The sequence below is a fragment of the Ctenopharyngodon idella genome, chromosome 8 (genome assembly GCF_019924925.1).
Source record: "Ctenopharyngodon idella isolate HZGC_01 chromosome 8, HZGC01, whole genome shotgun sequence".
Classification (NCBI taxonomy): domain Eukaryota; kingdom Metazoa; phylum Chordata; class Actinopteri; order Cypriniformes; family Xenocyprididae; genus Ctenopharyngodon; species Ctenopharyngodon idella.
In genome coordinates, this window is record NC_067227.1 from 1,534,547 (window position 1) to 1,562,279 (window position 27,733).

General features: G+C 35.5%; 2 protein-coding genes across 2 annotated transcripts; one reads left to right on the plus strand and one right to left on the minus strand.

Moving 5' to 3' along the window:
• Positions 1-57: 57 nt before the first annotated feature.
• On the minus strand, positions 58-3,004 carry LOC127517117 (cytochrome c oxidase subunit 5B, mitochondrial). Its single transcript, XM_051902316.1, has 4 exons — positions 2,840-3,004; positions 2,027-2,097; positions 1,843-1,942; positions 58-724 (listed from the first exon to the last, which is right to left on the minus strand). Exons 1-4 carry the CDS (start codon positions 2,958-2,960, stop codon positions 612-614), a joined length of 405 nt encoding a protein of 134 aa, XP_051758276.1. The 5' UTR covers positions 2,961-3,004; the 3' UTR covers positions 58-611.
• A 658-nt stretch (positions 3,005-3,662) lies between these two features.
• On the plus strand, positions 3,663-16,679 carry gins4 (GINS complex subunit 4 (Sld5 homolog)). The gene is made up of 7 exons (XM_051902312.1): positions 3,663-4,000; positions 7,012-7,098; positions 7,423-7,536; positions 10,567-10,664; positions 10,900-10,988; positions 12,309-12,399; positions 16,116-16,679. Exons 1-7 carry the CDS (start codon positions 3,914-3,916, stop codon positions 16,210-16,212), a joined length of 663 nt encoding a protein of 220 aa, XP_051758272.1. The 5' UTR covers positions 3,663-3,913; the 3' UTR covers positions 16,213-16,679.
• Positions 16,680-27,733: the final 11,054 nt, after the last annotated feature.

Sequence of the window (27,733 nt, forward strand, 5' to 3'; positions counted from 1 at the left end):
GACATTTCCTGTGAATTTACTGCAAGGATTCTAGCAATGAGATGCAAAGAGAAGACATGTTGAAACGCCACATTTATTTTAAAGGATAGATAAACAAAGAGAGACATTTATTTTTAAGACTTTCAAAGTAAATGGAATATAGTTTGAGTCCCACACAGTAGGGAATGTAATATCTTTGCCTACACATTGAAAAAGGCTGCAGACATTATCGCTCTTGGAAAAAAAAAGTGCAAACTTCAGTAATGCTTCTGGTCATAGATTATAAGTAACAGCTCATTTATGTAACAGAACAAGTAATGCATTGTATTTTTGAGGAAAATTTGGAATGCTGAAGTAGCCAAACCACAATAGGGTATGTAAACTTTCTCATAAAATAATGAAACCAACATTCACAAATAGGAAAACATTGCAGAATCTTACGTTTCAGATTCGCAGAAAGCCAGTTTTCATGAAGTTAAAATGAAAATGTTAAATCTGCTCATGTTAAGATACCAATGAAAAAGAAAACTAGATCCCTATAAAGTGCAATTCTATTCTTCAGAAAAGGGAACAGTGAAAGAGATAGTGTTTGAGTCGGTACGGGTGTGTTTAGACCGCCTGGAGTGCATGTTTCAGTGGGGTAACTCGTGTGGAACGAGTTTGTAGTAAGCGCCACAGGATGGGCAGCGCTGGGCCTCACCCTGATGCAACCAAAACCAAACCACTGCAGTGTTGTCTTCTTCACCTTCAAAAAAGAAAAAATGTCACATAGGTTAATAGGCTTGGTCTGAAGATCATTAGGTCATCATCATGATAATATACACATATTTGACAAAAGCTATGTTTCCATCCACCCACCTATTTTTATGCACATTTTGGGATATCGTATTTAAAAATCAACAACAAAAACGCTAGATGGAAACAACAATGTGCATTAAAAAACGCATGCGCTCAATTGAGGACACATTTTTTTATCAGTTAACAAAACATGTGCATAAACTATGATGGAAAAACGTTTACTGAATAAATCCCTCGATGATGCATCAAAAACTCACTGTGATTGGATAACTGGACTAACTAGCGGACCAATCGCATCACCGCATCTAATCCTCCTCACCTGAGAATTCAAAGTTAATCCCTAATTGAGATTTAAATCTGAGTTTAAAGTTATGGAGCAACAGGATTAAAGTAAAAAGTTGCATTAAAGAGCAAAATAGCTGTATTTATAGTTTGAATGATATCAGTTGAAAGATGAGTTCCCTCGATGCGCAACAAACCCATGTGACTTTCCCTCAGCAGAGGCTGTGACGGGATAACTGGACTAACCAGTGGACCAATGGCATCGTAGCATCTCAAATGTTGGTTTGGTGATTCTGAAACGCCGGAGTCAAAGTCTGTCATCAGAATAATTTTGTTTAATTCCCTCCAGAAGCGTCTCACATGATTGTGTTCTCAAACACCAGCATCCGAACGCAAGATCACATGACAGCGCAAGTCATTTATGATGGAGGAAAATTGCAGCAACTTCCTTTTTTATCACAGATATTTTGCACCAATTTCTCAGGAAGTGACTATTTTGTTCTCTTGAACACATGGGACGGAAACGCTGGTTTATTCACAAGTGTTTTATGTGATATTCCAATTTAAATGCACAACTTTGGATGGAAACATAATGAATGAGGAGACTCTCTAGCTTTGATCTGTATTTGGAGCACTGACATTGTTCATTAATGATACCTGACTGTTTTAAGTTAACATCCTAAATGTTTAATGTTTTAATACTGATTAGTGAGAGATAAGGATGAACTTGACTATGTCTAAACAGCTTCTCTGAAGTCAAAATTAAATTATAATATCACTTACACACACAGCCAACAATCCTCTTGTTGGTTATGGAGGGGACGATATGAGGGTCTTGTTTGGAGCCGGCATACTCCTTCGGTTTTAAAATGCTATATGGATCCTGGTGGAGAAGAGCAGCAGCGTTGATTCTCCTGAACTCAAACAAGGCTCTATTTTACCAGGAACCACAATACAAGACACTAACCGTTCCTTTCTTGGAAGCTTGCAACACGATCTTCTCCAGACCGGTGGCCTGCTCATCATCTGTGGGAATGCCTGAACACAAGATCACACGTTAATAATATTACATACAGACAATGACCGCAGAGGTGTATTGATGTTCCTCAAACGTTTATTTATTTTTCTGCAATTCATTTGGCTACTTAAGGTACTTTTAGAAGCCCATTTCAGCCACATAAATATAAAAACATGCTTTGTTAAATCATAATTATGCCATTGCCAAAACAAAAAGTCAAAATTATGAGAGATTTTCAACTTTTTATCTCATAATGTCTCATTTTTGCCAGATGTTTTACACATACATAAGTATGCCATCACATAATTTCAACCTTTTGCCATAATTACTATTTTTATCTTCTTAATTTCGTTTTGTCATATTTATGATTTTATCTCATAATTCCGACTTTTATCTCACAATTATCATTTACCAATACCAAACCATGATTTTATTTATAAATCTTTTTTTTTTCTGCCATTATTTTTAGTATGCAACAAACTAATCTATTTCCTGCAAGAGCAACTGAGACTAAACAGGATGACAGAGATTAAGAGGATTAGACGTCAGTACGAAATCCCTGACAACTCTGCAATGAGGAAATAACGATGAAGTTGTAGCGACAATTGGAAGAATTGTTGAATGTTTATGAATATGAATGTTTATGTGAGGCGGTGGGACAGTGTCGCGCTACTATTCAAACAGGCTGTCGATCTAAGCTGTATTTTCCAGCGCAAACCGCCCAAACACGCGCACTAAACAATGCCATTGATCGAACAGTACCTCCAGATGCCAGTCCTCTAATGACAGCTTGAGATGGGAGAGGGCGACGGCTGTAAACAGCAGCACGAGTCGCTGATCGCAAGAGGAGTCTGGCTGCCATTCTTCCCAAAACACTGCGCATGCGTCACAGCTGCTGCGCCTTTGATATAAAGGGCGCTTCAGTAAAAGCGCAATGCTGACATCTAGCGCTCTGGATGACTAGCGTGAGGGGAAAAAATCTTTTATTTTCAGTAAATTTGTTAATTCAGTAAAAGTATATATTTTTTATTGTTATTTAGAAAACAATAATATAAGAAATCGAAGCAAAATCACTTGAAATTGACTGAAAGTTACAGTCACGTGGAAACAGAAGCATATAAAACATGTATAAAATGTTCAAAATACACAATACACTCATAAATATAAGGGTCTGATTCACAATATTCATATATACACATAATATACAAATTATGCCCAGTGTACTCAAATAAAGTGTCCACAAATTGTGGAAGGCGACTGATGCAAGTGTCCTTTAAGATTTCCCAATAAAATATCAGTAACTGGAACACACTGGAGAAAAATATCAGGCTATAAACATCAGTATACTGCAACAAATAAACGGAAAACAGTTTCTTATAGTATTAATGTACTGATTTCACAAAATCTGTGTTTTTACAATCTTTTTGATTAAGAACTAGAATTATATATTGTTAACTATATAACCTATAAAGTATAGAACTATAAAAAAGGGATTTGACAAAACGACAAGCATTTATTTGAGCTTTATTTTTATGCGTATTGCGCAGATTTGCGCCACTACAACCAGCTTGAGGGCGCGCAAACGTCATCGCCGCGTCATTTTGTTGGTTTTTGGCGCGAAATTCCCTATCAGAAGGTTTCCGCAGTGATCGAACGCGAGGATGTAAACAGATGAAGAAGTTTGGGATTTCATTTCGCGCTGCGGTTTGATTTTCAGGAGTGTTACAGTAGCCGAGCTGATTCTCTGGCGACAGATCTAAACGTTGACTGTACAGTTGTCTGGCTAAACTCCAGCACTTTTGATTGAGGCGTGTTGGATTGTTCCAGTGTGTCACAATGTCAGATGGCAGTGATCTCAGTGCAGGAGAAGAGGGTCAGGAGGATGTGTTGACCCCAGCAGAGCTCATCACCAAACTGGAGGAGGTCAGACATCTGTATGCCTGCTCAAATGAACAATAACACACAGTGAAATGTGTTTTCATGCAAGCTCACACTGCAAAAAATGATGTTCTTACTCTGTATTTTTGTCTTGTTTTCCAGTACAAACATCTAAACATTCCTAAAGCAAGATACATATGCTTGAGAAGCAAAATTATTAAATTAAGTCTTTTATACTACTGAAAAAGTCATCAAAATTAAGTGAGTAAATGCTTAAAATAAGATCTGTCAGTGAAGTAAGAAAAATAATCGTTAAATGTATTTAAATGTAGATATTTTTTATTCTTATTTTAAGTATAAGCTACCTTAATTTTGATTTTTTTTTTTCTTCTCAAAAAATCAAATATTTTAAGTAATTTTGCTTCACAAGCAAATGTGCCTTAATTTAAAGGGTTAGTTCACCCAAAAATGAAAATAATGTCATTTATTACTCACCCTCATGCCGTTCCACACCCTTAAGACCTTCGTTAATCTGCGGAACGCAAATTAAGATATTTTTGTTGAAATCCGATGGCTCAATGAGGCCTCCATAGCCAGCAATGACATTTCCTCTCTCAAGATCCATTAATGTACTAAAAACATATTTAAATCAGTTCATGTGAGTACAGTGGTTCAATATTAATATTATAAAGCGACGAGAATATTTTTGGTACGCCAAAAAAACAAAACAACGGCTTACATAGTGATGGCCGATTTCAAAACACTGCGTCAGGAAGCTTCGGAGCGTAATGAATCAGCGTGTCGAATCAGCGGTTCACTCAAAACAAGACAAAAATACTGAGACATGTCTACTACACATCAAACACGTCAGAATTATAAAATAACACAAAAGGAAATGAGTTGTGTAGTGACCAAAAATGAAAAAAATTTATAAGGTGCATCCTGGGATTATTTACATCACATGGATGCTGGCCACTTGTTGGAGGGAAAACTTAAAGAATGTAGAATGTAATTAAAGAAATTCTTATATAGACACATATTTTTGTAAACTATAATTTATATGTATAAATTATTTTTTGTCTACAAAACTAATTTCAAGCATTTAGGAATAAATTAAAAACAAGGTTTTTTTTAAGATCTTGAGAAACATAAATTCAGTCAGGTGTGCTTAAAAGTGTATTGTTTAAACTTGGTAAAAACGAATTTGAAAGTGCTGCACATTATGGAAATAATACATTTTAAAAATAAATGAATGCATGAGATACAGGCTATTCTCGTGTATTATTGTAGAGTAGAGCTGCACGATTCTGGATAAACTAAGAATCACTTTTTTTTCTTTTTTTTTTTAATAGAGATTATGATTCTCCCACTATTCTAAATAGCCAGAAATAAATAACTAGAGGTTCTGACAAAATGTTATTATTGTTACAGTCTATTTTAAAAAATATTTAATTAAAGCTGTAGTCCGTAACTTTTTTTAGTTAAAAATGAACCAGAATCAATTTTTGAGCAAGTACATAACCAGCCAGTGTTCAAAACTATCTCCTGACCTTAGCCCGATTCACAGCGGTAAGCTTGTAATAACGTTTCCTAATTCTAGTGGAAATTCGAGCATGCTGCCGTTCATCTTTGCATCATTACGTCACGTCTGTTTACATAAAGAACGAGTCCCAGCTAGTAGGCTAAATCACATGTGAGGATGGCAGGTCATTTATAACCTTTTCTCACAGCAGCTGCAATAATTAAACTGATCATTTTGATGGCGGATTGTATGTTATAACAAATTAACGTTAGAGATTAGACTGTACAGAAATTGAAATCTACAGGTAATGCTAATACACACTAAATACACATAGTCAAGCAATGCTGATGTTGTTAACATTAACAATTTGAGAACAAAGTATAACAATAATAATAATTTGCATGGTTTGATGTGATATGAGCTAAGCGATCATTAGATTTAGTCACCATTGGCAGCGCGATTTACTGTTAATGCTTTTTTTTTTCTCAGTCAGAACAAAAGTGGCAGATTTGTTACAGGTTGATGACATTTTCCGGTGAAAATTCTTATTTTGGTCATACTTCAAGATGTAGCATCTGTGATTCTGAAGTACAGTATCCACACCGGTGCGGTGACTGACAGCAAACATTAGATTCTTCCGTGCTGAGGAGTCGTGCCGATGCACAACCCACATAGAGATGATAATTCCGCAAATAACTGCAATTGCAGGTTTCAAGCAGAGATGGCAACAAAGAGGCAAAACTTACGAACTGCAGCTTTATAAAAAATAACACTGGTTGAATGAATGATTCAATGACTCACTCATAAAGACTTCGCTTGTTTCATTACTGGATGAATCAGTGAATCTCTTGAATAAATGATTCAATGACAGATACATTTTCTAACAGTCCGTTGTCACCACCTACTGGTGTAATGATGTAATTAATACAATCTTCATTTGAAGCATCAAGTTACTTTCAAAAGGTGATTTGCTCTGTTTCGATCGTTACCGTTGACATCAGTGTTTATATCTGAACTATAATTTTTTATCTTGTAGTTTTGTAACACAGAAATAATGATACTGTGTGGATGAAAAGGCTTTCATATTTATACACAGGCATCTTTACACAGACAAGTTAAGGCTGCTCTGTGCCTGCTCAAAATTCAGTGTAAAGATGCAAAGCCATATAAAGCTTTAATTATGCCAGCTCTGACCCACCTCAGCCCCTAGTGTCAAATCACACAGTTGTAATTGCAGTGTGATGCATTTATGTCACCTCTGAGCAGCATTAAACAGTCTGTGTAAAGACACTTAAATGCCACTTCAGAAGTGGCAGTGTAAATTTAACACGGTAACGTCTCTCTCTCGGATCTGAATGTTCGCTGTGATTGTACAAAGGATTAATAGACCTCGTCGAATCGTTGTCAGAATAAGATCGCGTGGGTGTTTGAATCGAGATTGTGACCTTTTAACAATCAATTGTGCAGCTCTTGTAGACGCATGCTTTCAAGAGTAGTGTTTCTAATGTGTGTCAGTTGTTCTCCTGTGTTTCAGGCTTGGCTTAATGAGAAGTTTTCTCCAGAGCTGTTGGAGAACAAGTCCGAGTTGGTGGAGTGTGTGATGGAGCAGATCACACACATGGTATGGATCTGTGTTCAGTGTTTGCTGAAACATTGCATGTTACATTTAGGTAGTTGACAAATAAAATTGACCTTTTTTTTTACATTTCTAATATTAGGCTTTTAGATTAAAGGAGAAGGTAACTGGTAATTTCACTTAAAAAGATTTTGCAATTAAAATAAGGAACATGAAAACATAACGCAGCATGTTTAACAATAATTATGATATACAAGAAAAATGTATAATGTAATTTTAAAAGTGAAAAAAAAAAAAAATTGTAATGTATTTAAAATAGTTTTGGATGAAGTACACCTTGAAATTTAGCCATTATGCTTGTGTACACAGGAGGAAAATCTCCAGAGGGTGAGGAAAGGTGATGTGAAGGCCAGTGTCCACCGCATGGAGATCGATCGCATCCGCTTCGTTCTGAGCAGCTACCTGCGCTCCAGGCTCCAGAAGGTATCCTGGGAATGACTGTCAGTCGTTTAGCTGATGCATTTATTCAGTTTGACTTACAGTGCACATATTATACAGACGGTTTCCTCTGGAGTAACCTGAAGATACATCTCTTGCTCAAGCACACAGTAGTGATAGTTCATGAATTATAGGGTTTGAGCCTAGAACCTTTCAGTTACCAACCCAGAAACAAAGACTTTAAATAGTGCACTCGTATTACTATGAATGGGAGAAAGTGAAACATGCAATATGGCGGAATTTTTACAATGTTTACATGGCGGAAATTGCAAGCAGAAAAATTGAACACTTCTCTAGATCTGCTCAAGCGTGAGGTTAAAGCGTGTGAGAAGACCATCTACGGGAAAAGCCGGATTCCACCAAAGCATTTTTATATTTATGTACACAATAATAATATTTTACATTGTAGTCCTTTTATTTTTAATATTTGGCATGTTTGTGTGCTGCTGCGCGTCCCTGTCTGTGTGTGATCAGTTTCCCAAATTCCATTTTTTCTGTTTTAATTTTTCTGGATTCCATTTTTTCTGCTTTCATTATTCAGAGCTCCATTTTAATGGTTAAATTACATTTTAGTAATCTATTGAATTAATAAAACTTTAATTTATTAATTTTTTACAATAACAGGGCACTATGAAATGTTTTATTCTTTCAGAAATTGTGTAAATTTTTAGACGTAAACCAGTGGCGAGGCCAGAAATCCTCAAGTGGGTGGACATTGGTGAAATAGGGTGGACCTCTATTTTGTCTTTTTTTTATATATATATATATATATATATATATATATATATATATATAAACTAAGCAAGATAATGTATTTTACTATAGGTTCTGACAAAATGATAATTGCTGCAGTCTATTTAAAAATAGAAAATTTGAATTAATCATTAAAAAAATATTTTTTAATGATTGATTCAAGGATTCACTCATAAAGACTTTTATTGTTTCATTACTGGACGAATGAGTATTTTTGAACTAATCTCTTGAATAAATATTTAAATAAAAAAAGAATTAACAGTCACTTGTCGTCTCCTAAGAATATAATTGATACAATCTTTCTTTGAAGCGTAGTTACTTTCAAAAAGATTTAGGCCTACTCAATTTTGATCACTATTGTAGACATCAGTTTATATCTAAAATATAAACTAGTATATTGTTCTATATTATATCCAACAATTTGAATGTTTGTTAGACAAAAATAATGTTGAAAAGACTTTGTGTTTTTTATTTATTATATTTTGAATAAGCCTAAACAAGACACGTTTATAGAACATATAAATAATAATAAAAACTAACTAGAATACTGCTAGAGTACTTAACTGGAATATTTAATTAGACATGATGAACTGAATAGTCCACTACAAAAAAAAAAAAAAGAAATGCCATATGGGATCCGAACCTGTTCATTATAAACCGGTTCACTAGAAATCAGACTTTCCAAAGCTTACATATGAGAGATAGGACCGTTTAGATCAGGGATGTCAAACATACGGCCCACAAAGGTGTCCAATCTGGCCCGGGGGATGATTTGAACTATAATAAAAAAAAATAAATAGATGCACTAGTCCACTGGTCATAAATCCAAACGTTTTTTAGCTTTATTTTGGTCAATCTTTATTCCGGGCTTGCAAACAAAGTGCTTTGTAATAATTTCCCAAAATTTCATTTGTGTGGAAATATTTACAAAGTCTGTAAACAGGATGTTAACACAGGCACACCCTGAATATTTACACAAAGAGGAGAACAGAAGCGCCAGCAGAGAAAATTCTGTACCACGCACAAGCTCACTGTTCACGAAGAATAAAAAGAATAATATAAATATTGAATTGGGGTTGATATGAATGTGTCTCTGAAGGGAAATGTCTTCAGACAAGTTTTGATGGCTTTTCCTCTTATCTCCATATAAAATAGTAGCCTATTTATTGACGCAGCGCTGCTTTGTGTACAGCGGTAACCATGGAAATGCTATATCACTGCTGTTCCATAAGCGCCACCTACTGTCAGAGAGTGAATTTGCATTTTCATTCAGTCCGTCTGCTATAGTTGCTTTGTGCAGGTGTCTTATGTAGCATCATTTCACAAAGCTAAAGTCAGACCATGCTGTTAATCTTGAAATTATACAATAGTTTAAATTAAAAACAACTGCTCATGCTCATGTGCATAACAGGACAGTTTGGTTGTTTACCTCCGCTCACTCGTCGTCAGTATACAAATGTGACATTAAAAACAGAGATCATTGGGGAAAAGTAGCTTTTTACTGGAAAAGTTATTAAAAGCTATTTAGTGTTTGAAGAGTTACTGTCAAAATGGTGTGCGGGAAGGACACAATACTGAACTTTAAAGCTCGATTTAATTTCATTGTCATCACTTCATTTTGTAGAAATTGTTTACACACAGGTGACTGTTACCGTAGAATAAATTTAAATGTGTTACACACTGGACATGTTTTTATGTAAAATATATTTTTAATAATAAATTTTTCAAATTATATATAGACCTTCACAACAGATATGATTATTTCCAGACCAAAGTATTGTCTGGAAATAAAATGAAATATTCTGGCACCTTTGATTGGGTGGGCCAGTGCCAACAGTGGTAATCAAATGAAGGCATAAAACATTAACAGTTTAATTAATCTTTTAAAATTTAATCTACTGAAAATTGAACAACTCCTTTTATGTTTTGGCAAACAAACTGCTGCACAACAGAGGTTTACTCTTAAAATTAAAATGGAAAAATTATGTGATTATTCGTGAAAACCTTTGAGTTTCTGCGTGTATATGATATGACAATAGTTTTTCTCAATGAAAATCTCAATTCAAAATCTGCCAAAATCCATGACATTCCACAATATACAGTAAAATAAAAATGTTTTTATGACTGGATTCCACAATTCTGTCCAAGCTTTCCACACAGTCATAAGTTTAGACTTAAAAATAGAGTTAAAGCAGTGGTAAAATACACTGGACATGTTTTCTAAGTAAGTACTTGTATGTATGGTTGTTTTCTCTTCTGCAGATAGAGAAGTTTTTCCCTCATGTTTTGGAGAAAGAAAAGTCACGTTCGGATGGAGATCCTTCGTTTCTCTCTCCTGAAGAGTTTGCCTTCGCTAAAGAGTGAGTTCATTCTCTTTCTGTTTTCCATATCAGCCTGTAGGCAGACCTTGTGGTTTAGCAGAAACAGATGCTGTTGATAGAGTTTAACTTGTCTTGAATCCAGAATATTCTTGTAACTTCTACAACAATGGCTGTTTTGTTCAGCATGTTGTAATTTGTTTTGTTCTGTCGGTTTGTCTTGTAATCACACGGTGACATTTGTGCGGTCGCCAAACCTTCTGTGATGTTTGTTTAGGTATCTGGCCAACACTGAGGTTTACCTGCGAGCCGTGGCTCTGAAACACATGCCTCCAAACCTGCAGAGCATCGACATGCTGAAGGCCGGTGAGAAACACTTCATTGTTTTAAATGGATTCATCATAGACCGTACGTGTACAGACAGTTAACCAACATTACTTCATTTTCTTAACTCTTTCCCTGCCATTTACGGAATTTTCCAGCAATCCATGTTTTCACTGTTATACAGTAGGGGGCGCAATTACACATCTTACATATACAGAATCTCCAGATCAAAACACAGGCGAAGAAGAAGCAGAAACAAGTGATAGAAGCATTGCTTACGCACGTGTAAAATAACGCGAGCTGGAATAAAGTAGGTATCAGATATTTATACAACACAATATTCTATGGGCCATGAAAGTTTTGTGAAAATGATCAAAAATGCTGGTGCTGCTTGGCAACGCTGGCGGGGAAAGAGTTAATGTTTTAAAATGTAAATTTAATACTGTATTTTGCAGTTATATTTTGAGATTTACTAGCTAGAAAATGCTGGATGTCAAATTCAGCAAGTTGTTTTCCAGTAGTGCTGCACAGTTATGACAAATCATAATTTTTGAAATAATTTCCCTTGATACTGTAATCGCCATTCATTTTGGGAAATATAATTTACAGTAAATTATTTGAATTATGATTTACAGTGAAAAATTACGTTTCAATGACCCAATCAGTTATATAAAATTAATATATTTTATATCTCTGCATGTATATAAAAAAATAATCTAAAAAGCATCTACACTACTGTTTAGAAGTTTGGGGTCAGTAAGATTTTTTAATTAATACTTAAATTCAGCAAGAACAAATCAAATTGAATTGATTAAAAGTGAAAATAAATACTTGTAAATTGTTACCAAAAAAATCCATTTCAAATAAAAACTGTTCTTTTGAACTTTCTATGAATTCATCAAATAGTCCTGGAATAAAATAATCACATTTTCCACAAAAATCTGAAGCAGCACAACTGTTTTCAACATTGATAATAATCAGAAATGTTTCTTGAGCAGCAAATCATCATATAAGAATGATTTCTGAAGGATCATGTGATTTTTAAATCGTAATAATATTTCATAATATCACTATATTTACTGTACTTTTGATCAAATAAATGCAGCCTTGGTGAGCAGAAGAGACTTCTTTCAAAAGTATAAAAAAATCTAACTAACCACAAACTTTTGAACAGCCGTGTACATTTTTCAAGCTAGACCTAAATGCTGTAGTCTCCACATTTTTTGAGTTAATAGTGTAAGCTGTAATCATAATCTTTATTATGTATTTGAATAATTGTGCAGCACTGTATATCCAGATGTCTGAGCTCACATGATGGCTTCATCAATTGATTCATTGGTGCATCTGTGTGTTTGTGTGAAGTTCCTGAGCCGTGTCTGGACTCGTTCGTTTTCCTGAGAGTGAAAGAGAGGCAGGAGAATATCCTGGTGGAGCCTGAGACTGATGAGCAGAGGTATTAACAACATCATTTCCATTCAGCTCAAAGCACTCACACACACACACACACACACACACACACTTCCAATGCAAAGGCTGTTCCATAAAAAGGCTGTTTTGGCCAAATTTACGAGCAGCCTCAGTGTTTCCTGACAAAGGCATACACAGAATAAAGAGGTGTGGTTGAGTTAGTTAGTAGTGTGTTGAAACTGGTGGTTATGGTAAGGGGTGGGACATTTGCCAAACACGCTTGAAGTGCTTGACTAATCACAACACACTGCTCCAGCTGACCAATCAGAGCACATTGTGGTTTTCAGAAGGGGAGCTGCAACATTGTCAAATATGGGGAAAATAATGTGTTTTTTTGAACATTCAAGCATGAAAACCTGTTCTAGTAGAGCCTAAAAACTTAATCAAGACTTTGTAAAAGGGCATAATAGGTCCTCTTTAAATTCCCTTGTAATCGCTCCTGCAGTGCACATATTGACTTCTACAACAGTGTGAGTTATGAATGTTTGTATGAAAATTAGAGATCAAACCTCTTTGAACTTTAATTAAATTCTCATTCTGTGTTTATGCAAGTCTTTACATGATTTTGGTAAATTTTGTGTGGTTGCTGCCCTTGATCTTGCTAAACGAGTCTGAGGTTTCATTTCCATTTGCATTAAGGGTAAAACCCAAATATCATTGCTACATGGCGGCAAACTCCACTCCAGTTTCGTCACTTTTATTTTTCTCATAAATCATTAGCCTACTATTGGTCCCCCTTATGTCTGTTTGTGGGTTTTGCAATTATTTGACCAATGAAAAGTATTAAAAAGAGCTTTTAGGTGAACCTTGTATCTTCATTGGCTCCTCAACATCTCTGCTTGTTTGCAATGCAAGGATAAATAAAGAACTGTTTGAATAAGTACAGCGTTCCTTTACTAAAGAAACAATGTATATAAAGGCTAATGTTATATTTATTTGAGGACCAGAGAAGAGTGTCTTAATCTAGCATTTGTCATCAAGTCATAGCCAATATTTGTCTTAAATAGTCTGTGCGTAGCACTACGTCTTTTATAACATGAGTTTTTAAAGAAAAAACTGAGCGTCCACATAGCTACAATAAACTTTATAACCTGTAAAAACATAATGCGATGCATTTACTGCCTCAGATGCGTCCGTTCTAATGATGGACAAAACGTGTATCTCTATACAATGTGTAACTACATTTGAGCTTGATTTCGTAAAATGTTAATACAGGGTATCCGCGGGGCATTAAAAAGCATTAAAAGTCATTAAATGGATTTTGCGAAAATTAAGGCCTTAAATGGCATTAAAAAGCATTAAATTTTATTCCTACAGGCATTACATTTTTTAGATAGTTTTGAAGGAAAATAATACCAGTTTATATTGAATATATCCTTCATAATTAATAACTTTGATTTGCTGTCGCAAAATATGTACATTGGTGTGATACACACGCGGAACCAGTTTGGTAATTGCCTCCAGCCGGTGCAAAACCCCACCGCTGTTTTGGACAGCGGCGGGCTGGGACCTGGAGACAGAAGGTTGAATCTGTGTTGCCAACTTAGCAACTTTTTTCCAAGAAAGCGCATTGTGACGAATATACTTATTAACCTGATCTAGCATCCGAGACTCCCCGGTACTGCCGCACGAGCGCCAGGCGTACCTGCATCTGCTCTGTTCAGTGAGTGGCTGAGAGGAGCAGAACATTCAGTTGAGGATGTCAGAGAACAAATAAGATACTATTGCTTCTAACCTGAGTGATCATTTTACATGTACATATAGCCAAAATCACAGCAACTGTCTTTATATTATGTGTATGGTGATTTTTGTCAGACAACGTCTTGATTATAAATCAGGATTTTAGCGCTGGTTTAACATGTCAGGGCTCGACACTAACACTTGTCAATTAGTCTGCGATAAGTGTATTTTTTGAAGGGGCAAGTGAACGAGAATTTTACTTGCCCGGCCGGACAATGACCTGATTAAAACGTCAATACCAAAAAAGAAAAAAGAAAAAAAAAAAATGCGAGTGACTGTTTTTATTACATTTAGTTTAAGTGGCGATCCATAGTGGATAATAATAGGCTGTATAATGTAGTGACGATAACAAGGTTGCGCTGTTGATGCTCGAGGAGAAATGGAAACATGAGCGAAGCACACACAAAAAGACGTTTTTATAACTTGATACAGGTAAGCAAAATCACATGACCAAGAATGCTGTTTTCCTAAATAGGCTACCGTCACGATTAAAAACGTGACACTGATTTCATACAAATGTTCAGTTAAGAAATAGTTAATATTAAGTCACTTACATTTAAGAAGGAACAATGACTGTTTTTGTTCTATTTTAGCAGCAAAAATAACAAACAAAGATCACAGCAGAACCATAGCGCAACACTCAGCCTTGTTTTCATTACTGAATGATTAAGCGTTTTGAATGAATCTGTTGAGTCAAAGATTCAATGACCCATTCATAAACAACTGCCTCATTCTTGATTGAATCAGCCATTGGAATGAATCGTTTGAATGAATGACTCACTTATTAAGACGGTTACTTTACGCCACCTACTGGTGGTTTAGTTTAATTTTTAAAAGTATCATTTTTTCCCCCCAACATTACTTACAATCCCATAACATTATTTAATGCAGTTGTAATTTTTTTTTTATTGTAAATTTGTAAATTATTTAATTTGCTTGGTAACAGCCCTTAGTGTCTTACTCTAATTAAATTTATTGATCGAATTTAAGAATTTAAAATGAAAGATGAATCATACATTTTACATGAATCGTACAAGAATCGTACAAGTGAATGAAAAGGCTTAATGTCGAGCCCTGTATGTAGTCTTAATGGGCCGCATTTCAGTCACCGTTTCATATTGTCTGACAACAAAAACAGAAAAATATATAGATGAAACAATTTTATTGGGAATTTGGCTGTATTAAAATATATTATGTGAGCAAAAAGAGTAGCACCAGAGAAGCAAACAAATGTAAAGGGCTGACACTTGGCAAAATGCGAATGCAACAATGACATGATGAATTTTCTAATTGCCGTATGTCGTCATCTATCGACATTTAGGGACATGTATATATGGCATTAAAAATTTAAAAATTGGCATTAAAAAGCATTAAATTAGATTTGATGAAACCTGTAGAAACCCTGTAATATAATGACATGCAAGTGTCTGATCATATAAAGCCACAAAACCAACTTTGATGACACTGTTTAATCGTTTAAAATATACAGTGTTTATTTCATTTCCTGGAAATTTGTGATTTTTGGACATAACAGGTTTTTGTCTGACAGCAATGATATTTCAAGATTGGGGGGGGATTTATGTTGATTTATATTGGTCAGTGAGGCAAATTTGCATGACCAACTTTGCAAAATCTGCATGGGGAAATCTTTGGTCCTCACATGAAACTCGATTGCAGGGATTCAAATTAAAATGACTGGATTTCGTCTGCAATATTTCACTGTGCAACAGTAAAGTTTTTGTAACAGAGCTTCTGTTTCATAAACAAACACAGAACTGAAGGGTAATGAATGAAATGGCTTTTGAAATCCTTTTTGTTAGTGATAAAATAATGGGATTTCTCAAAAACATTACACAGTCTCCTATAGGGGGCAGCATTTTTTTCGTTTTAAAGAGCTTATTGAGATCATAAAGCAATATAAGTGAACTCATAACAGTATTTCTTTGCTACTGTCTCTCTCAGGGAGTACGTTGTGGACTTGGATGAAGGTTCGCAGCACCTGATGCGTTACCGTACTATAGCGCCTCTAGTGTCCAGTGGTGCAGTGCAACTTATTTGAACCCAGAGAGCCTCAGGAACAGAATGAGGAACAGATCATCGGTGAACTCCTGCCTTACATGGATGATGCCCGGCTGTGAACATCTGTTTCCCAGTACCATACAGATCCTGAACATGTCCCTGTGTTTGAACATAAAATTCACATCATGAAACTGAAGTAAAAGCAATGTGGATTATTATTATCTGTAAAAACAAACATTCTTCAGTGTATTCTGACAAATGCATATGTTCAAAACACAGTAGTATAAATACTCTTGGCCTATGACACTCTGAATGCACGTGGGTTATTGCAACCTATTTGCAATATTTCATCACTTAAACTAGTAAACCTGACGCACTTGAAACGGAAAGTGTGGTTTTCTCTGTAAATGGGAAGTTGTTGGTTTGGATGAACTGTATGTGGTCATTTAAATGGTCACTGGGGTTTTGCTGGAGTGCTAGAATAAAATTGTGTTATTTATGTTTCTATATTGGCCCATTATGTTTTTTTGTGTTGTCTGCTGCATGTTTTGGTATCATGTTACAGCTAGCATATCTGTTAAACTCTTCAAATTTGTAAACAATATTTATGGCATAATGTTACTTGCCACAGAAAATCATTTTTAATCGTTTGTGGAAAATCACAACATACTTGGAGTTATTTGGTAAGAACCTGTTTTTGTGTTTCTAAATCAAACTTTTTCACACTATTCTCATGCCAATATTTATATATTCAAAGAATTTCAAAACTTTGAAAACTGCATTTTAATGTTTATTGCTCGGCCAGATGTAGGCTACTTCAATTTTAAGTGCCTTACTAATATGCACTTTAAAATTTAATTTCATGATGATTAAAGCAATAATTCTAATATTGAAAAATACTCTTATTAACCCTATATAGCCTGCTAAATCATATTTAATACATGAATTTCTGAGGCCTCAAAATTATCAACATGATCAAAACTTTGCTGAAAAACCTGTTGATCACAATCTACTACATGCCTGCTGTCGTCTGATATGTCAGACTTTTTAGCAAGGTAAAATGTCCACCTTCAGGTCATTGTACATGTGTACTTTGCTGTGAAATCTTAATTATACTGATCTTTGCTATAAGAATAAAACTAAGCATTTAAATATCATCTAAGACGTATTATTGGCAGATATAGAGTGACGACTGATATTTATATGCATTTTATCTAAGTATCTGTTAAAGATCTTATTAATTTACAATCAGAATTTCATCTTATACATTTCTGCCACATAAATATCAGCATCTGCACCGAATTGTATATTTTTTTGAGCCTCTGAATAAAATTGAGGTGTTTTTTTCCTCCTTGAGCTCCATATTCACACTATATCATACAATTGTCTAAAGGTTAAATAAACTCTTCCCGTAAAAAAAAAAAAAAAAAAAATTCTGGCTATTTCACATGTCAGGCTTTACAGGGTTAAAATGTCATGCAAGTGTTAAATTCTGACTATTATATCACATGTAAGGCTTTAAAGGGTCAAAATGTCATGTAAGCAGGGCGAAAAAAAAAACGAAAAAAATTTTTAATCGTTTCACTCCGAGCAGAATCGGTATTTTGACGTTTCTGTTCCAGCGTTCCTTCTGTATTATTAACGTTCCGAAACCGGTTTGTTTAGAAAACATAACGATTAATAATGTTATTTTTTAACTTTTTTTTGTTTGCATGTAGCCTACTTAATAATAATAGGCTAATAATAATACGTACAGCATTTTATTCATTAAAAAACAAAGAGAGTATTTGCCGTCTTAGCCAATAGGACTACAATTATCTTTATAACAAGATTCTGTCTAAATGTAAACCTATTAAACGAAAGGAAAAACTATTAACGGTTTATGAAGTAGTTTTTCAAGATATTTTAAAATGTTTGCTGCATGGTTAAAAATACCGATGCTATTCCTGAGAGGATAAAAGATATGTCGCGTATACATCGCATTTTATTATTACATTCAGAAATAATGTAATTCATCGGTAAATAAAATAAAATGTTTACAAATAGCATAGCCTATATATAATATATAATATAATTATAATGTTTGTAAACATAAATTATGAACAAAACTGCCCTATTTTATTTTACCACAAAACCTCTAAAGTTAATTCAGGCTATAAGGACCTACGTCAAGCCAAAACGAATTTAAGAAAAATTCTCTTTTCTTTTTTAACGCCATTCCAGCTTCTATTGCTAGCCTATATTCAATACATAATTCATACATTTACAAAAGACAAATAACGAAAACAAGCAGAATATCTGTTTCCTTTCCAGGATCTTTGGAGTGCGCCACAATGAACCACTTTCGTTTTGTTAATCTGTAGACCTAATTATATAGTGAAATATCACGTAGCCTATAGGTCTAAATATTCCCTTTTATTGTATATGTGTAATGTAGGCCTATAGTTTTATTCTGTTTTCTCCGTTCACAGAAGCGCTGCATGTGCGTGATGTGACGTTGTGTGAACTCATGTTCTACATATCCTGCAATTTTCCCTGGTTTCAAAACGCACAACAAGCTGCATATTAGCATACTTGACATTCATTTTCACTTAAATGTAGGCCTAATGCTTGACGGTTGGACATATCATCGGAAAAACTAATTCCAGGGCATTGCCATTGTGACTTATCTAACCTATGATGACTTGACAGCTGAGCCTGAGCGCGTCAGCGCGGCATTTCACACACTTTGGATGCGTCAGCGTCATATTTGCATAGGCTGTACTATTTGAATTCGTGATTGGTTGACTGCCAAATCAAAATATTAAATAGAACGAAAAAATAACGTTATTAACCGGTTAATGGCCATTTCAAATTAGCGTTTCTGTTCAGAACGATTAAATTGATTTAGTTTCCGTTTCTGGTTATGTTCCGGGCAAAATTTCGTTCGTTTCCGGTTTTCGTTTTCGTTCCTTGAACCGGTTCAAAGCCCTGCATGTAAGTGTTAAATTCTGGCTATTTTTTCACGTGTCAGGCTTTACAGGGTTAAAATATCATGTAAGTGTTAAATTCTGGCTATTATTTCACGTGTCAGGCTTTACAGGGTTAAAATATCATGTAAGTGTTTAATTCTGGCTATTATTTCAAATGTCAGGTTTTACAGGGTTAAAATGTCATGTAAGTGTTTAATTCTGGCTATTATTTCACATGTCAGGCTTTACAGGGTTAAAATATCATGTAAGTGTTAAATTCTGGCTATTATTTCAAATGTCAGGTTTTACAGGGTTAAAATGTCATGTAAGTGTTTAATTCTGGCTATTATTTCACATGTCAGGCTTTACAGGGTTAAAATATCATGTAAGTGTTAAATTCTGGCTATTACTTCAAATGTCAGGTTTTACAGGGTTAAAATATCATGTAAGTGTTAAATTCTGGCTATTATTTCACATGTCAGGCTTTACAGGGTTAAAATATCATGTAAGTGTTTAATTCTGGCTATTATTTCAAATGTCAGGTTTTACAGGGTTAAAATGTCATGTAAGTGTTTAATTCTGGCTATTATTTCACATGTCAGGCTTTACAGGGTTAAAATGTCATGTAAGTGTTAAATTCTGGCTATTATTTCAAATGTCAGGTTTTACAGGGTTAAAATGTCATGTAAGTGTTTAATTCTGGCTATTATTTCACATGTCAGGCTTTACAGGGTTAAAATATCATGTAAGTGTTAAATTCTGGCTATTATTTCACATGTCAGGCTTTATGGGTTAAAAATGTAATTTAAGCGTTTAATTTTGGCTATTATTTCACATGTCAGGCTTTACAGGGTTAAAATGTCATGTAAGTGTTAAATTCTGGCTATTATTTCATATGTCAGGCTTTACAAGGTTAAAAATGTAATTTAAGTGTTTAATTCTGGCTATTATTTCTCATGTCAGGCTTTACAGGGTTAAAATGTCATGTAAGTGTTTAATTCTGGCTATTATTTCACATGTCAGGCTTTACAGAGTTAAAATGTCATGTAAGTGTTTAATTCTGACTATTATTTCACATGTCAGGATTTACAGGGTTAAAATATCATGTAAGTGTTAAATTCTGGCTATTATTTCACATGTCAGGCTTTATGGGTTAAAAATGTAATTTTAACGTTTAATTCTGGCTATTATTTCACATGTCAGGCTTTACAGGGTTAAAATGTCATGTAAGTGTTAAATTCTGGCTATTATTTCATATGTCAGGCTTTACAAGGTTAAACATGTAATTTAAGTGTTTAATTCTGGCTATTATTTCACATGTCAGGCTTTACAGGGTTAAAATGTCATGTAAGCGTTTAATTCTGGCTATTATTTCACATGTCACATGTCAGGCTTTACAGGGTTAAAATGTCATGTAAGTGTTAAATTCTGGCTATTATTTCATATGTCAGGCTTTACAAGGTTAAAAATGTAATTTAAGTGTTAAATTCTGGCTATTATTTAAAATGTCAGCCTTTACTGGGTTAAAAATGTCATGCAAGTGTTTAATTCTGGCTATTATTTCACATGTCAGGCTTTACAGGGTTAAAAATGTCATGCAAGTGTTTAATTCTGGCTATTATTTCACATGTCACATGTCAGGCCTTACAGGGTTAAAATGTCATGTAAGTGTTAAATTCTGGCTATTATTTCACATGTCACATGTCAGGCCTTACAGGGTTAAAATGTCATGTAAGTGTTTAATTCTGGCTATTATTTCACATGTCACATGTCAGGCCTTACAGGGTTAAAATGTCATGTAAGTGTTAAATTCTGGCTATTACTTCACATGTCAGGCTTTACAGGGTTAAAAATGTAATTTAAGTGTTAAATTCTGGCTATTATTTCATATGTCAGGCTTTACAGGGTTAAAAATGTAATTTAAGTGTTAAATTCTGGCTATTATTTCAAATGCCAGCCTTTACAGGGTTAAATGTCATGTAATAGTAGTCCAGTTTCTGCAAATTCTGAATTATAGACCTTCATAATGTGATTGTAGCTTGGCCTATAAATGTTAATTGATTTTAATTGTGCATGTACTGTAGCCTACACATATTGTAAAACCACAATTTTTTTTTTTTTTTTTTTTTTTTGAGGGACGAGTTCAAATTATGTTCATCAACATTATAAAACAAGTTCTAATGAAACCAGATATTGCAGTAAATAAAACCCACGCTGCCCTGCGTTCACCTTGTAACCCAACTCCGGCAGATAACAATTGCTTAATCGCACCCTTACACCCCTCTTATTCCACCTTGAGAAACACCTGTTGCTCCATATCCTGTGCTGACTTTTTTTATCGTGACTCGTCTGGTGTGCGTGATCATTCCTCCAGCTGTGTGAATTATACACCTGTGTGGTGGCTTCACATGTTGAAACCTGAACCAGTATTCAAAATATTTTTTTATTGCTGTTCCAAAATTATGAAATGTGTGATTCACTGAAGCCTTACACAGATAAGAGTCTCATCAAGGGTCATGATTCACATCATGGAAATGTGGCCAAGAAACTAATAAAGCAAGTGTAAACTTGACAGTTCATATCGAATCATGCAGTCATCCCTTGTCATTCTGGTTGTTACTGGTAGAGTAACGTAACAATATGGAAAGATGTGGCCACATAGCGAATTTTCAGTGAAATTATGCGGGCAAAAAAGGTCCATTCTCTATTGTCAATAGTAGTGTAGGGATGTATGAAGCTCAGCTCACACAGAACCGAGCAGCTTTTTGTTGGTAAGTGCTGCAAATTCGAGTGACCAACTTGAATGACTGTGAAATTTCACTGATCAATATTAAATGTGACCGCACCTTAAAGTCACCATGAAATCAAAGTTGACCATTCTTGTTTTTATGGAACACTGCAGTATTTATTATAAATGATTTCTTCATGCACATCATTGTTTTAAATTCATGTGTTTCATAATCTTTAATCAAAATAACTGCAACAACATCTCTTCTCTGATGATGAGGGCAGGGCAACCTGTCACTCACACGAGATCCACCAATAGCAAACCTCAACCATCCAATCAATTCCCCACAGACAAAATCAAGCCCCGCCCTACATTTGTTCTTGTTCCAGAAGCTGTTTCACTCAGATATATGTCACAATATGGAAGAAAAGACTATCGCAACTTCTGTTTCATGCAACTTTAAGTCACATTCTGGTGTTTTATAATGCAGAAAGAAATGATTTGTCACTAATAAGATAGTTCACCCCCTCCAAAAAAAGAAAGTTCTGTCATCATTTACTCATCCTTATGTTGTTCTAATCCTGTATGACTTTATTCTGTGGAACATTTGGAATTCCAAATAAAATATTCTATTTAAACTGTTGATGTTTTTTTTTTAATGAAAGTCAATGGGGTCCAAAACATTGACTTGTACAGACAAAAACAAATATATATATTTTGTGTACTGAAGAAGAAATAAAGTCATACAGGTTTGGAAAGATGTAAATTTCAGAAGCTTCAGGTTTTATCTGATCCCTTTAAAGGACATTTAATTAGAAATCGATGAGTATTGCTGTTGAACTTTTATCAGCTACTTTACCACACCCACTGTTCACTAACGTCAATAAATGAAATTCTTGGTAAAGTGGGGGTTTTTGAAAACTCTCAACGTTACCTTTTTGGCCTCTGCCACAGCTTCCGATTTCACACTCGCCTTCCTTTAAGTAACAGGAAGTCACACTGTCCATCATCAGTTCTGGCATAAGTCATAGAAAACTGTTCATCTCTTTTCTCAAAACTAGGTCACAATCCAGCTATTGGCTAATGCATTGTGCAAATATACTGGAATTAATAGTGAAGTCTGGTGTTATGAGGCACAGGAAGTTCACACATCGACCAATTATCAGGAAGCAAACTAGACATCTGTTAACTTGCATGAAGTCATAAGGCAACCTCAGGAATATAATAAACATTGCTTCAGCTCTTCCAAAAGTATCCACAACAGTGATTCCCACCCAGAGGCTATAGTACATGGAAAGATTTTGATTTTGATCAAACTGCTATCAAACTAGATGCAGTTATAAAATGAGATTCTGTGCCTCAGTCTGAGAGGAAGTCTGTTTCCGTTCAAAAAGTGACTATGATAGTGTTACTGATGGCGCTAAATGATATCCAGCATGAGTTTGCATGAACACATTTCTGGGCTGGTGCTGATGAAGAGCTTCTTGATTCTTACTGATGGTTTTTTTGAGACAAAAGAGGTTTGGAAACACTGATCTTGGGTGTTTCGTCATTCTTTGCCACCCACAGATTCGCTTGAAGTCATGGCAGCGGAAGAGCAGACGACAGCGGCAGCGTTTCAAAGAGCTGCACAGCAGTGCGTTTCTGCCAAATTCAAGCACTGTCATTATTATGCACATACCCCCAGAATCTACATGTTTGTTCACTTCAATGTGATTTTACACAGCAACATGGCTTTTTATGGCTCTTCAGTGTGAAATATTGCATTTTTTTAGGCACAGACACCTGCTTCACTAAAAGTGGTAACCTGCAACTGTCGCATTAAAGAGCATTTTTATCTGATATAATGCATTATATATATATATATATATATATATATATATACACATCAACCAGGCATAACATTATGAGCACTGACAGGTGAAGTGAATAACACTGAATATTCAATTCAATTCACATTTATTTGTATAGTGCTTTTCACAATACATATCGTTTCAAAGCAGCTTTACAGAGAATGCATGTCAACATTACAATTTGGAGAATGCAGTTAGTTAATAATGTAATAATTTAGACAATTAATTTACAATTACTGTTTAATTGAAGGTAGAAGCAATGAGCTCCTGGAAATAATGAATTACATATTAACAATAATTAGGATTTATAGAAATTTGGGAATGTGGGGATATCTCTTCATCACGGCACCTGTTAGTGGGTGGATATATTAGGCAGCAAGTGAACATTTTGTCCTCAAAGTTGATTTGTTAGAAGCGGGAAAAATGGGCAAGCGTAAGGATTTGAGCAAGTTTGACAAGGACCAAATTGTGATGTCTAGACGACTTGGGACATCTCCAAAACTGCAGCTCTTGTGGGGTGTTCCTGGTCTGCAGTGGTCAGTATCTATCAAAAGTGCTCCAAGGAAGGAACAGTGGTGAACCGGCGACAGGGTCATGGGCGGCCAAGGCTCATTGATGCACAGAGCGAAGGCTGGCCTGTGTGGTCCGATCCAACAGACGAGCTACTGTAGCTCAAACTGCTCAAGAAGTTAATGCTGGTTCTGATAGAAAGGTGTCAGAATACACAGTGCTTCACAGTTTGTTGCGTATGGGGCTGCATAGCCGCAGACCAGTCAGGGTGCCCGTGCTGACCCCTGTCCACCGCCGAAAGAGCCAACAGTGGACACGAGAGCATCAGAACTGGACCACGGAGTAATGGAAGAAGGTGGCCTGGTCTGATGAATCACGTTTTCTTTTACATCACGTGGATGGCCGGGTGCGTGTGTGTCGCTTACCTGGGGAACACATGGCACCAGGATGCACTATGGGAAGAAGGCAAGCCAGCGGAGGCAGTGTGATGCTTTGGGCAATGTTCTGCTGGGAAACCTTGGGTCCTGCCATCCATGTGGATGTTACTTTGACACGTACCACCTACCTAAGCATTGTTGCAGACCGTGTACACCCTTTCATGGAAACGGTATTCCCTGCTGGCTGTGGCCTCTTTCAGCAGGATAATCCTGCCACAAAGCAAAAATGGTTCAGGAATGGTTTGAGGAGCACAACAACGAGTTTGAGGTGTTGACTTGGCCTCCAAATTTCCAAGATCTCAATCCAATCGAGCATCTGTGGGATGTGCTGAACAAATCCATGGAGGCTCCACCTCGCAACTTACAGGACTTAAAGGATCTGCTGCTAACATCTTGGTGCAGATACCACAGCACACCTTCAGGGGTCTAGTGGAGTCCAAAAGGGGGCCAACACAATATTAGGAAGGTGGTCATAATGTTATGCCTGATCTGTGTATGTATATATATGTATGTATAAATTCATGTATTTAGGTTGATTCAGTGATGCTAAACTAGAAAGCTAGCTTTGAAAACATGAGATCTCACCATCCTGTCAGAGCTCTCTCTCCAAGGCCACGCAGAGTGTTGCCAACTTAGCCATTTTGTTGCTAGATTTAACAACTTTTCAGACTACCCTAACTTTTGTTTTTCCAAAAAGCACCTAACAAATGTAGCTATTTTTTAACATTTTTTAACTTTTAGCAACTTTTGAAAAGTTTAAAAACTTTGAAAAGGCACATATTTTCATCTAAATTACACAAAAAGTGGAAACCATCGAACAGCTAGCCAGCCGTGCAGCACATCAGCCTGGAGAGAGCTGAAGAAAGATGTTTAACAGTACACACTTCATACGTGAATTAAGTTGATAGTTACAGTAATAATTGTTCATTTATGATACAGCATGTTATTAGCTTGTAGGGGAGAGTGGGGTAAGATGAGCCAGTGGGTAAGTTGACCCACCCCCTGTATCTTGGCAATCGTACCATTTTATTGTCATGTGACCATATATTTTAGAACCACCCATCATTTCTGCCAGACTGTGAAAAGGAGAAGCACATGGGAGGAGTGGAAGTCGCTTATTTACTTTAAAAACTGTTTTTGGCTTGTCAAAGTAAAATTTTAACATAACAGATGTAACGGCTGTTTCATCAAAGCAAATTTGTCCAGGTCTAAAAATATTTATGATGCATATTGGTGATTTAGCAACGTATAAAATCATGCAAGTCATTTAGCTAAATATTATTCTGAATTGGTAAGCTAGCTAGCTTTTCCTAAAATGGCAGCTATGGGGCAAAGTGAGCCAAATGCTGTGGGGTAAATTGAGCCAGTGTTTTAACTTACCCCACCATAAGGCAATGAATTTAAGTAAAAAAAAAAAGAAGTATAAACTGGTGTCATTTCAGTGTAATATTACGCAACTGGTTTAGTTTATCTTTATTTTCGAGTTTATTTGATAGGAACAGTGTACAAGTACACCAAATCCTTCTCTGATACGAACCAGAGGATGTTTAATCATATATATCTTTCCACCTGTAGTCTCTAATGGCCCTATCATGGTCGACATTGCAGGAAAACTACCATGTCAAGAACCTTTTGACTAAAATGTTTATTAGTTTCAGTGACATTTATTCATTCTTATTTAGTTTTTCTTTAATTTTACTCAAACTCTCTGTTTAGTCTGTTTATGGGAAGGTTACAACTTTGATGTTCAACATATTGTTTCAGAAATGCAAACAATTAAAGATACTGAAATTTCAACTTCATTTGGTTGGTTTTATGTTGTTTAATTTAGCTTTAAAAAAAGAAATATTTATAAAATATTTTTACTAAGAATATTTGTAAAAGGAAATTTGATTATTAAATTAATTTTTAAAATAGGTACATTATCTTTAAAATTTCACATGGGTTTGATTCAGATTCAGTTAGATGGTCAGTTTACACCCACCTACTGACTCGGCTCAACTTACCCCTAACCTGGGGTAAATTGAGCCAGAGGAACACTTTTTTATAAGAAGCCATATTTTTAGAACCCTTTGTCATAGATATATTCTGATCATTTAAAATGATAGGAAACATCCTGAAATTACTTTAAATACTTTCATTGTACTTCTGCCTCATTTTCCCTTATCTTGAGGACCACATAAGTAAAAAATGGCTCATCTTACCCCACTCTCCCCTACCTATAATTGTTGTTCAGGTAGGTACTATGTAAGAAAATCATTGTAGAAAAACAGAAAAGGTCCTTGTAATTTTCTTCCAGGACATTATCTGTTAAGTTGTAACCCTGTGTAACCCTAAAACACAAAATGCAGTGCGTAATTTAAAATACTATAGTAAAATGATACTTTTTAACCACAAATGCTCATCTTGCACTGCTCTGAGATGCGCCACGCATGACGTAATCATGTTGGAAAGGTCACGCGTGACATAGGTGGTATTACGGTAATTTTTTTGGTTCAGGAGGAGCCTTGGTGCGGCGCTTGGTGACTGTGGGCCTGTCCAAATACCCACACTTGCGGTCTTTGCACTTGACCACTTGTACTTACATGACGTATTTCCTGTATTTGGACAGTCTTGTGCACTTACTTCCTGTTGCGTGCGCACACTCTCCAGTGGCCAAGACCACAAATGTGGGTATTTGGACAGGCTCTGTGTGTCTACAACTCTGCATAGCCTCATGGGACACACTGATGACATGTGATGTCTGCGCGAGCAGGTGCATGGAGGTATGCAAATACGTTGGTTGACATTGGTTCAGACCAAATGCAATGATTTAATGAACATTTTTTTGGTCCTGAGACTTCCACAGAAGATATATTGTTTAATATTTAGACCACTTCTATTATTGATTGCTATCAAGATGTGAAGAGAGAGTCAACAAGTATAAAAAAAAGTGTTTATGAAAAACATTCCTTGCCTTACCTTTGATTTAGGGACCGCTTACACCACACAGATTTCAACTAAAAACGGAAAACGTTTTATGCATTTTGGCCGTTCATTTACATGACAATGGCGTTTTGGGGACCTTAATACGTGAACTTTT